Source organism: Panthera tigris, chromosome F3 (assembly GCF_018350195.1).
Source record: "Panthera tigris isolate Pti1 chromosome F3, P.tigris_Pti1_mat1.1, whole genome shotgun sequence".
Lineage (NCBI taxonomy): Eukaryota > Metazoa > Chordata > Mammalia > Carnivora > Felidae > Panthera > Panthera tigris.
Window position 1 is genome coordinate 39,121,030 of NC_056678.1, and position 12,978 is coordinate 39,134,007.

Below are 12,978 nucleotides of genomic sequence, written 5' to 3' on the forward strand. Positions count from 1 at the left end.
GTACACTTATGAGCACTGAGGTATTGTATAGAATTGCTGAATCACTATCTTGGACACCTGAAGCTAATATAATACAGTTAACTATACTGGATTGATAATAATTAATTAATTAATAGATGAATAAATAAACAAATAAATAAATAGAAAAGGCTATTCCTCTGAGAGTAGGCAAAGCAAAGAGAAGCTAAAAGAAAGAAAAGGGACAGAAACTTAAAACTGAGGAACAAGATATGCAATATTTTATAAGCAAAATTTGGGCAAAGTATCTGACTTCATATGGTAAAAATGGTATCTGTGGAATAAATAAATGAGCATCTAACTCTGAAGCAACAGCAATAAAAGCAAACTCACCATTTCATCTCCAAAACTCATTCTTTGCTGATGTCCTTTCTTCTGTTAATAGTGTCATCCTTTTAGGGGCACCTGGGTGGCTCAGCCGGTTAAGCTCCTGGCTCTGGATTTCCACTGGAGTCATGGTCTCACTATTGGTAGGATCGAGCCCCGTGTCAGGCTCTGCCCGGACAGCAAAAAGTCTGCTTGGGATTCTCTCTCCTTCTCTCTTTGTCCCTCCCACCTCGCTCTCACGCATGTGTGCACACTCTCTCTCTCTCAAAATAAATTAATTAAAAAAACATTTTTTAATAGTCATTGTTTTCTCAGCTCCCCAAGCTCTTAAAATCCTAGAATCATCTCTACTATTCACTTTGCTTCTCCAGTGCCAGCTTCAATCATTGGAGCATAATTAATCGTTTCTTCATCAGGTCTCCTTTACCCACCTTTTCTGTCCACCACTCTGACCAACTCAACGCATATCTCAATTATGGACTCAAATTACCCTGCACCCACACTAGTAATCGAAGATCGTTCTTGCCTTCAACGAGTTCAAATGAGACATATAAACAAATATAAATTGGCCCTTGAATAATGCGGGTTTCAACTGCAACAATCCACCAATAAGCCAGAATTTTTCTTTTTTTCTGCACAAAATTTTATTGTCTCCATTTGGTCCGCAGCTTTGAAGAAGGTTCCAGGGTGGTTGAAAAGCCTCCTAGTGACTGCAGGGATAGGCTCAGGCAAAAGCCCTGACACCGTGGGGCTCCAGAGGTTCCCAGTGGCGACTGAGGGTGAGCCTTTCCAAGAGACACTCACCCAGCCCCGCCTGGAGGCCAGCCAGCCTGCACAGTCAAGTTGTTGCCCATCTTCTTGAACAGTTTCCTCTCCTCATCCAGGAAGTGGTTCTCCAGGAAGTCACAGAGATGGGGGTCTGCCCGGGGACAGGCAGGACACGCACAGTTCAGTACATGCAGCTTCAGGTCCTTCTCCGTCCAGGGCCATGGCGGCTTCCATGATGTCCACGGTTTCTGACTGTCCTGAAAGAGAGCACAGCCACGGAGCTGGTTTGTTAAGGTCAAGGGACACGTGGCACCCTCTGGCGGAAAAAAATGGCCCATGCTCTCAACATCCACATCCTCCAGGTGGAAACAGTAGCGTAGAGAAAGGTAGGTGCCCAGGTCCTTGGGTGCACACTGATCAGGTGGTCCATGGAGCCTTCACCTCCGTGGAGTAATTTTGATGAATGTGATCGTTCACGGTTGATCAGCAATGAGGTGCTAAGCTCAAGAAACAGTGTTGGCTTGCCCTGGAGATAGAAGATGGTAAGAAGATGCCTTCAGAGGTTTCAACTGGAAAAGAAGTTGGAAGGGTGGTGGGGGGCTGGAAGAAGCTATTCCCTGGATGTGTTCCCTCCCAACACTGTTGAAGCAAGAGACAGATCCTGTGGATCTGCCTACACATAGATTTTTTTATAGTACACTAGTGTAAGTGTATATTATCTTCCTTATAATTTTCTTAATAACATTCTTTTCTCTAACTTACTTTGTGATAAGAATACAATATATAATACATATAACACACAAAATATGTTAGACTGTTTATATTATCAACAAGGCTTTCAGTCAACAGTAGGCTATTAGTAGTTAAGTTTTGGAGAGGTCAAAATTTATGCCCAGATTTTTTATGTGAGGGGGTAGTTTCGGTGTCCCTCACTCCCTGCCCCCAACCTTGTTAAAGGGTCAGCTATAATACAGTGTGAGAAAAATGCCTGAGAAACTCATAATTTAATTATAAGTCTCCCCTAATCTCACTATCCCTAGCCTCTTCCCTTTTTTTTTTTTTTTTGAGAGTTCATGAGCATTTAATAGCACTTCCTGTTTAGACATACCATTTCTTTTACATCATTATTTACTTATTTATTTATTACTAAACATGAATTCAAGGCAAGTATGCAGTTTCTTTTATACTAAAGCAAATCAGGAAATGAAGACAAAATTGCCATCATTGAATGTTAATCTCCAGAGGGGCACCTGGGTGGCTCAGATGGTTAAGCGTCCCACTCTTGATTTCAGCTCAGGTCATGATTTCATGGTTTGTGTGATCCAGCCTTGCAATATCAGCCTCTGCACTCATAGGGCAGAGCCTGCTTGGGATTCTCTCTCTCCCGCTCTCTCTGTCCCTCCCCCACTTGTGCACCTGTTCTCGCTCTCTCTTAAAATAAATAAATAAGCTATAATTTAAAATGCTAACATCCAGAGAACAACATCTCCACAAAGTTGGCCTGAAGACACTCAGATTCTACCAGTTTTTGAGATGTTCCATATTTAGGTAGTATAGACACTGCAGTTATTTTAAGCTTTTTCTTTTTTTTTTTTTAATTTTTTTTAATGTTTTTATTTTATTTTTGAGACAGAGAGAGACAGAGCACAAGCAGGGAAGGGGCAGAGAGAGAGGGAGACACAGAATCCGAAGCAGGCTCCAGGCTCTGAGCTGTCAGCACAGAACCCGAAGCGGGGCTCGAACTCACAGACTGTCAGATCATGACCTGAGCCAAAGTTGGACACTTGACCCACTGGACCGCCCAGGTGCCCCACTTCCAAGCTTTTTCTGAAGTCATTATTTGGATCTTTGCAAAAAGGTTTTTCTCCTACTTGGCAGCAGATGAACACACATCCTTCACTAGCAAACTTAAGCCCCTCTCCTAAGACTGGTTCAGCCTGTGCACAGTTGGACATCAGCCATTCCCTCCAGCATCCTCAGAGCGAGTAAAGTTGGCAAAAATTGTCTTGCCACTGTGCTGCTCCATAGCCAGTTGCCATCATGAGGGCACATGACCACAGGGTCTCTGGGTGACACCACCAGGGGCTGGGGCCCCATAAGCCTCTTCCCTTTTAGATAATATTTTTAGCTAATCTATCCTGAAGGATTATGTGCCAGGCATGTATGAAAGGACCAAGCATTTTACATACTTCCTCTCATTTACTCCTCACAATAACCCTAGAGATAGGTGGTATTATTATTCAACACCTCCATTTTAAAAATAGAGCAACAGTATTTTTCACCACAATGAAAAATAAAACTTAATTAATAAATTAAGTTCTTTAATGAGGGAACTAAGGCTCAGAATGGATAAAGTATTTGCCAAAGTTTATACAGCAAATAAATAGTCAAGGCTATGGTTCTGATTCTATACCCATGCTCTTTACCTCTGTGCTATATACTGTATATTATCACCAGATTCGCTTTCTTTTTTTCTAGTGCTTATTTTATTTTTGAGAGAGAGAGAGTGAGAACACGGAGGGGCAGAGAGAGAGAGAGACAAAGGATTCCAATCAGGCTCTGCTCTGAGAGTGGAGAGTCCAATGAGGGGCTTAAACTCACCAACCATGAGATAACGACCTGCGTCAGACACTTAACCAACTAAGCCACCCAGGCACCCCCCAGATTCATTTTCTTAAAGTATTCTGTCACTCTCTTTTCCAAAACACATTTCCCAGAAGATCAAATCTTTAGCAATTTTCAAGGCCCTTATCACCTAACCACAGCCTCTTTTACTAACTTTACTATTGCCAATACAAACTCCCTCTTCTTCCGAATGAACTCTACACACTCCCATACATACCAGCTCATTCTAATCCATTCCTCTCCCCAAACCTGATGTGGCCTCCACCTCTCCAACCATTTAAATCCTGCCTATGATTCAAGACCCACTCTAAGTCATACCTTCTCCATAAAAACATTCTCAACCAGCAAAAGCTCACCCTCAGGGCCCTCTTCTCTGAAATCTCAAACTTCACTATGTGTACCATTAACTTGATACATAATTATAGACTGCATTTGATTGCTTTTTAATTTACAAGGATCTAAACCTTAGGAGCACCTGGATGGCTCAGTCAGTTAAGTGTCCAACTCTTGATTTCCAATCAGGTCATTGTTTCATGGTTCGTGAGATGGAGCCCCAGGTCAGGCTCTGCACTGACAATGCGGAGCCTGCTTGGTATTCTCTCTCTCCTCTCTCTCTCTCTGCCCCTTCCCCTGCTCACTCTCTCTCTCTTTCTCAAAAATAAATAAATAAACATTAAAAAAATTTAAACCTTACCTGTGAACTCCAACAATGATCCTAATCTCAGCATTTCTTTATATCCCCTACTTATGCCTTTTTTTTTTTTTAACATTCACTTATTTTTAAGAAGAGACACAGAGTGTGACTGGGGGAGGGGCAGAGAGAGAGGGAGACACAGAATCTGAAGCAGACTCCAGGTTCTGAGCTGTCAGCACAGAGTCAGATGCGGGCTCAAACACCAACCACAAGATCATGACCTGAACCAAAGTCAGACACTTACCCGACTAAGCCACCCAGCTTCCCCCTACCTATGCCTTTAATAAAGAAGGAGCTAAACAAGTGAATACTAGGACATCAATAAATGACTCATAACTCAGCTAATACTTTGGGGGGTTATAGGAATTGGAAATATAAAGATTAGTGCTTGTTGAAAATCAAATGCATATAAGCAAGGAAAATGTCACAAATATAGCTCTTAAGCACATACACTAACTTTTAATTAATTTTCCAGTAGACACAAGTGTATTTTAGTATTTTAGCATAAGCACACTGATGTAAAAACAAAAAAAAAAATAACAGTCTAAAATACTATTAAGCCACTAAGCTATACATTTTTAATAATACTAAAAGGGAATTTACCCAACTCAAATATCTTGTCAGAATCTAGATATCAGAAGAAAAGGAAAACTGAGGAATCACTGGGAAGAGATACTTCTCTTACTCCATGGAGGACCTAAGAGAGAGAGATAAGAGTAAGATATAAGAACTCCCCTGCACAACAATGTGCTTCTGAGAAAAATTATAGAACCATTTACTTTGAAAGTCTCTAAAAATACGGATATAGGAATAATCTTGGCAAACATCCAGATCATGGATTCATTGATTTCCCAAATCAAATCTCAAAATGATTTATTTTTCCAAAGTATTCTTTTTCCTAAGAACAAGACAGCAGAGTTAGAGACTTTTAAGGTCATGTCCAACACCATAACCATCCGACCTCTCTTTCTTTCCTGCTGGTGACTCTCCCTCCTAAGCTTTGGAAGAACTTGATCTTTCTAATGATGCACCCAACATCCATTAACCCAAAAACAGTGTTAGCTGAGTTATGGACCTCTTAAAATTCCCTGTGGTGTAATGGCAAATTCTGGCTCTGGTCCTCTATAGAATGACACATGTTCAAGCTGTAGTCAGAATGATGAAACGTATGCCATGCAAATGGAGCCTACTTTTTGCGTAATATCAATACTTTCTATTTACACTGATAATACCTTATTCAATCTGCACAATATATTGCTATTTAGTCTCTCTTGGAAACAGTTTGCTTTATGATTCATTAAGTAGTTAAGGTTGCTCTTTCACAACAAGAAGGATGCATTCGTGCCCCTCAACTACACTCTAAGAGTCATGAATATTTAAATTAGGACATTATAGCCAAACTAAAGAGCATATTTATTGTAGTCCTTGTCATTTTTAACCTGAAAAGGTATTGTTCCCTGACACACAGGATAAGAAACAGAATGGTGTGGTTAAAAAAAAAAAAAAATGTGGTATTGGAGGCAGAAGATCCTAGAAGCCAAATTCCAGCTCTACTACTTATTTCTTGTGTAACTTTGAACAACGTACTTAGCCCCTCTAAGATTCAGTATTTTCTTTCTTTTTCTTTTTTTAAGTAGGCTGTACACCCAGCACAAAGCCCAGTGTTCGGCTTGAACTAATGACCCTGAGATCAAGACCTAAGCTGAGATCAAGAGTCAGATGCTTGAGGGGCGCCTGGGTGGCTTGGTCAGTTAAGCGACCGACTTCGGCTCAGGTCATGATCTCACGGTCCGTGGGTTCGAGCCCCACGTCGGGCTCTGTGCTGACAGCTCAGAGCCTGGAGCCTGCTTCGGATTCTGTGTCTCCCTCTCTCTCTGCCCCTCCCCTGTTCATGCTCTGTATCTCTCTGTCTCAAAAATAAATAAACATTAAAAAAATTTTTTTTTTTTTTAAAAAAAGAGTCAGATGCTTGGGGTGCCTGGGTGGCTCAGTCGGTTAAGCATCCAACTTCAGCTCAGGTCATGATTTCACAGTTTGGGGGTTCAAGCCCCCTGTCAGGCTTTATGCTAGCAGCTCATAGCCTGGATCCTGCTTCAGATTCTGTCTCTCCCTCTCTCTCTCTGCCCACACCCACCCCCCACTCGCACTCTGTCTCTCAGAAATAAACTTTAAAAAAAATTTTTTTTCAAAAATAAAGAACACTAATTCAAAGGGATACACACTGCTTGTGTTTATTGCAACATTACTGAACCAGCCCAAGTGTCCATCAGTTGATGAAAGTATAAAGAAGATGTTGTATATATATTTATATACATTATATATACATATAATGGATTATTATTCAGTCATTAAAAAATACTGAAATCTTGCCATTTGCAACAACATGAATTGACCTAGAGAGTTACAATGCTAAGTAAAGTATGTCAGAGAAAGACAAACACCGTATGATTTCACTCATATGTAGAATTTAAGGGGTGCCTGGGTGTCTCAATCAGTGGCTGAGCTGTCTGTGCTACAGCTCAGAGCCTGCAGCTTGCTTTGAATTCTATATCTCCCTCTCTCACTGCCCCTCTCAACCCATGCTCTGTCTCTGTCTCTCAAAAATGAATAAACATTTAAAAAAAATTTTGTTTAAATAAATAAATAATTTAAGAAACAAAAACAAATGAGCAAAGGGGAAAAAATAAGACAGAGAGAGACAAAGCAAGAAATACTCTTAACTGTAGAGAACAATCTGGCATTACCACAAGGGAGGTGGGTGGAGGGATGGGCTAAATAGGTGATGGGGATTAAAGAGATGAGTGCAGGGCGGTGTATGGAAGTACTGAATAATTATATTGTACACCTGAAACTAATATACAACTGTACGTTAACTAACTGGAATTAAAATAAAAACTTAAAAAAAAAATGAGCCATTAACTGCCCAGAACAATGGATGAAAACAGACCATATTATGGCACATGAATATGCAACTTAAGAACCCTGGAACAATTAAAAGATTCACCAGAAAGAGAAAGAAAAAGAAAAAGAAAAAGAGGGGAGAAAGGGGATCCATATGAATGATTTTGAACTTCTCAACAATCCTGGAAGCTAGATGACAATGGCATTCTATACTGAGATGTTCAATCAAGCACTATTTTTAAACATACCAAATTTATTAGATGGAGGTAAAGCAGTGCTTAGAGGGAAATTTTTAGCTGTAACACCAAAATTGTAAAAACCTCAAATCAACATGTAAACCTCCACCTTAAGAAACTGGAAACAGAAGAGCAAACCAAACTGAAAGCAATAGAAGGAAGGAAATAAGAGACATTAGGATAGAAATCAATGAAATAGGAAATAGAAAAACAATAGAGAAAAGGCAATGAAAACAAAATTGGTTCTTTGAAAGTATCAATAAAATTGACAAACTTTCAGCTAGACTAACCAAAACTCATTTAAGTTCCTACTCTAAAACTGACATACAAGCTGTCTGAGAGCTTTATATTCTAAGTGACAAGAAAACCACTTATAGGGAAGTTAAGAACTAAAAAGTTACCCTAAAATCCAAGATTGATGATAGTCCTTGACAAAAGAATTGATACTGCCCCAAAGTTTGTAACCTATCAGTGAAATAAAGTCACTTCCCAACACATAAGGTTGGTTTTATGATCCCATGTTTAACTTACAGTCTCACACATCTGTGTTCACCTCTACTAAGGAAGGGGTTAGACTCACCTATACTAAGGAAGCATTGGCATGCAACAGAGGAATATATGTCTAAAGATATTATATAACATATATACAAATGTACAATAAAACCTTGGTTTGCAAGCATGATTTGTTCTGGAAACGTGCTTGAAATCCAAAGCACTTGTATATCAAAGCAAATTTACCTATAAGAAATAATGGAAACTCAAAAGTTTCATTCCACAACCCAAAAATATTCACATAAAAATGATTACCATACTGTAATGTAATACAAAATAATAAATAAAATACAAAATATTTTTTAAAATGAAAAAATTAACCTGCAATTACCTTTGAAAACCTTTGTGGTTGGTGTGAGAGAGACAAAAGAGAGAAAGGATACTGTGTAGGACGACTTTCACTATCACTAACAGAATCACTGCTGTCTAGTGGCTCAATGGCATCTTTTTCTTTTCATGAAACTTTAACAAGGAGCCTATCCAATGACACTTGCTTTGGCCTCCTTTTGAGGATTTCACGGAAATGTGACATTGCATTGTTGTTAAACAGATTCATGGCTCATACTGTTACAGCCTTACTCGGGTGGTGCTTTTCCACAGAATTTGGCAACGTTTCCCACATTTTACACACCTCCCTAATCTCATTTGAAGTGATAGATTCCTCTGCCTTTTTCTCCTCCTCTGCAGACAAGATCTCCTCCATAACCTCTCACTGTTTTTTTTTTTCAGTAGGTTTTACTTTTTATTTATATTTTCATGGCCACTTTTTATTACTTTGATAGTTGACAGATGATCACTTAATATGATAGTGCTTATACTTTCACAGATTTACCAAACACTTGTATTCTTATGACTTTTTTGTTTTGAAGACAATTCTTTTCTTGCAATAAAAAAAATTATTTTCAAAGAGAACTGCTTTCAAAGTTTCATTTACATTGGTATATTAGAGAGCCTTGACCTCTGCAATTACATAATAATTGAATTAACTATTCTTAAATATCTATCAATTTAGTCTGATTTAATTTAATCTTTTATGGTTTCTTTTAATTTTATATTTTTTAATTTACATCCAAATTGGTTAGCATATAGTGCAACAATGATTTCAGGAGGAGATTCCTTAATCCCCCTTACCCCTTTAGCCCATCCCCCCTCCACAACCCCTCCAGTAACACTGTTTGTTCTCCATATTTAGAGTCTCTTATGTTTTGTCCCCCTCCCTGTTTTTATATTATTTTTGCTTCCCTTCCCTTATGTTCATCTGTTCTGTGTCTTCAAGTCCTCATATGAGTGAAGTCATATGATATTTGTCTTTCTCTGACTAATTTCGTTTATCATAATACCCTCCAGTTCCATCCACATAGTTGCAAATGGCAAGATTTCATTCTCTTTGATTGCCAAGTAATACTCCATTATATATATATACATGTACATATATGTATATACATGTACATATATATACATATATATATACATGTACATATATATACATATATGTACATGTATATATATATATATATACACCCCACATTTTCTTCATCTATTCATCCATCAATGGACATCTGGGCTCTTTCCATACTTTGGCTATTGTTGATAGTGCTGCTATAAACATGGGGGTGCCAGGGGCACCTGGGTGGCTCAGTCGGTTAAGCTTCCGACTTCAGCTCAGGTCATGATCTCACGGTCCATGAGTTCGAGCCCCGCGTCGGGCTCTGTGCTGACAGCTCGGAGCCTGGAGCCTATTTCCAATTCTGTGTCTCCCTCTCTCTCTGACCCTCCCCTGTTCATGCTCTGTCTCTCTCTGTCTCACAAATAAACGTTAAAAAAAAATTGAAGAAAAAAAAAAAAAACATGGGGGTGCCTGTGTCCCTCTGAAACAGCATACCTGTATCCCTTGGATAAATACCTAGTAGAGCAATTGCTGGGTCATAGGGCAGTTCTATTTTCAATTTTTTGAGGAACCTCCATACTGCTTTCCAGAGTGGCTGCACCAGCTTGCATTCCCACCAGTGCAAAAGAGATCCTCTCTCTCCACATCCTCGCCAACATCTGCTGTTGCCTGAGTTGTTAGTGTTAGCCATTCTGACAGGTGTGACGAGGTATTTCATTGTGGTTTTGATCTGTATTTACCTGATGATGAGTAATGTTGAGCATTTTTTCATGTGTCAGTTGGCCATCTGGATGTCTTCTTTGGAGAAGTGTCTATTCATGTCTTTTGCCCATTTCTTCACTGGGTTATTTGCTTTTTGGGTGTTGAGTTTGATAAGTTCTTTATAGATTTTGGATACTAACCCTTTATCTGATATGTCATTTGCAAATATCTTCTCCCATTGTGTCGGTTGCCTTTTAGTTTTGCTGATTTTTTCCTTTGCTGTGCAGAAGCTTTTTATTTTGATGACATCCCAGTAGTTCATTTTTGCTTTTCTTTCTCTTGTCTCTAGAGACATGTTGAGTAAGAAGTTGCTGCAGGCAAGATCAAAGAGGCTTTTGCCTGCTTTCACCTTGAGGATTTTGATGGCTTCCTGTCTTACATTTAGGTCTTTCATCCATTTCGAGTTTATTTTTGTGCATGCTGTAAGTGGTCCAAGTTCATTCTTCTGCACATCACTGTCCAGTTATCCCAGGACCACTTGCTGAAGAGACTGTCTATTCCATTGGATATTCTTTCCTGCTTTGTCAAAGATTAGTTGACCATACGTTTGTGAGTCCATTTCTGGGTTCTCTATTCTGTTCCATTGATCTGAGTATCTGTTTTTGTGCCACGTTATATAACCTCTTACTCTTGCTCTTGACACAGATCCATCAGTTCATCAGTGGTCAGCTCCTGGCCATGTTTCCCCACCAGCTCTTGAATGTCACCCTCATTCACCTCCAGTCCCACAATCTTCCCCAAGGACACAATTTCATCCACAACTGGTGATGATCAAGCCCCTCTAAGTCATGTTCAAGAACACAATCAGGCCATAGCTCTCCACGCAGAATTGAGGGTTCTCTTGATGACCCCATCCTAGGCTTTATTGATGATCTTGAGGTAGTTCATGATGTGGAAATGATTTTTCCCAAACTCTTGGAAGGTAAGGTTTGATCCTTCAGTCACCTCAAAGCATTGCTGAAAATAGTGCTTTGGTATAAAGCATTCTAAAGTTCAAAATGACCTGCCAATCCATGGACATACCTTGTTCATTCTTCTCGATGATTTCCTTAACTTCTGCCATAGTCATCTCCTTCTTCTTACTGCCTTTCTTTTCAACCTTTTTCTGCATCGGGGCCATTGTATATGCTCTCACAGATGTTGACTACAGTACAGTATTAATAAACTTTATCATATACAGTATTTAATGTAACTGGCAATAAGGCAGCAGAGGCAAGGTTCTATATCTGTAGGCAGCCTGACCTAGAATGAAGCAAAGCAGTCCTAAGCTTACTCTTATATGAAGAAGCAAAGGACTGTCCATTGGTGCTTTGAAGTGACAAAAAAATACACTAGTGCCAGTTGTGGGCACCTTCCAATGTTCTTAAAAATCACTGATTTCTGCCAAACACAATGGCCTGAGACTGAGCATCCAAGCATGGGAAATGATCACCCACAATCCCGCAGCAAGAGAGAGAGAGAGAGAGAGAAGAACCATTGGCTCAGTTGTGATCATGTGAGATTCAGCATCACTTTCTACTCATATTGCAAAATATTGCTCATTTATCAAATTAAAATTTATTAGAAATATTCGCTCATCTTGCAGTACCCTTGAAGTTACTCACAATTCAAGGTTTTACTGCATATTTGAATGTCTTTGGGTAATTTTTCTTCCATTATTTTACCTCTGTATTGCTTTTTTTCCCCTTTATTCTCTAGTTAACATACAGTGTAGTCTTCACTTCAGGAGTAGAATCCAATGATTCATCACTTACATATAACACCCAGTGCTCATCTTAACAAGTGCCCTCCTTAATGCCCATCACCCATTTTCCCCACCTCCATCAACCCTCAGTTTGTTCTCGGTATTTAAGAGTCTCTTATGATTTGCCTCCCTCTCTGTTTTTATATTATTTTCCTTCCCTTCCCCTATGATCATCTGTTAAGTTTCTCAAATTCCACATATGGTTGAAATCATATGATGTCTTCTGACTGACTTATTTCGCTCAGCATAATATTCTCCAGTTGCATCCACATTGTTGCAAATGGCAAGATTTCATTTTTTTTCATCACGAAGTGGTATTCCATTGCATATATATATATATACACCGTATCGTCTTAATCCATTCATCAGTTGATGGGCATTTGGGCTCTTTCAGTAACTGGTTATTGGTAGCACTGCTATAGACACTGGAGTACATGTGCCCCTTCTAATCAGCATTTTTGTACCCTTTGGATAAAGTCCTAGTAGTGTAATTGCTGGGTCAAGGGTCTTCTAGTTTCCATTTTTTGAGGAACCTCCACACTGTTTTCCAGAGTGGCTGCACCAGATTGCATTCCCACCAACAGTGCACAAGGGTTCCCCTTTCTCCACATCCTCACCAACATCTGTTGTTTCCTGAATTGTCATACCTCTGTATTTCTAAGTCCACAAAATACTGTGCTGTGCTTAGGAGATTCATTCAATTTTTTTTCTTTCCCTACTTCCCTCAGGATCCATAGCCACAACTGGTCTTACAGTATTTTAGAAATAAGAGTGGTTGCTGTCTTCAAATTGTATGACTTCAGTCAGTCTTATTCCTTTCCCCTTTGGCTGGAATTCTGTTTAACTGAGTATCCATCTGTCATGTGACCTCCCTGTGTCTGCCTTATGTTTCCACATTTTAACTTAGATGGAATTCTCTTGTGGATGAGAAAGGAGAGAGAGTGACGACTGAAAAGATGGAAGG

The 12,978-nt window shown here is 39.4% G+C and overlaps 1 protein-coding gene across 5 annotated transcripts in view; it reads right to left on the bottom strand.

Moving 5' to 3' along the window:
• Positions 1–569: 569 nt before the first annotated feature.
• LOC122235711 (ferritin light chain-like) overlaps positions 570–12,978 on the bottom strand; it is a 46,295-nt gene continuing 33,886 nt past the window's right edge. For 2 of the 5 annotated variants that reach the window (XR_006213721.1, XR_006213722.1), the window contains one exon: positions 570–1,370. Coding sequence is in view for 1 of the 5 variants with exons in the window: in XM_042975462.1 (XP_042831396.1) it covers positions 1,146–1,370; positions 11,294–11,302 (234 nt within the window). In the remaining 4 variants the exon portion in view is untranslated. Of the gene's footprint in view, positions 1,371–5,035; positions 5,130–11,293; positions 11,325–12,978 lie in introns of those variants that run through there. The other 3 variants (XR_006213720.1, XR_006213719.1, XM_042975462.1) reach the window with 3 other exon arrangements.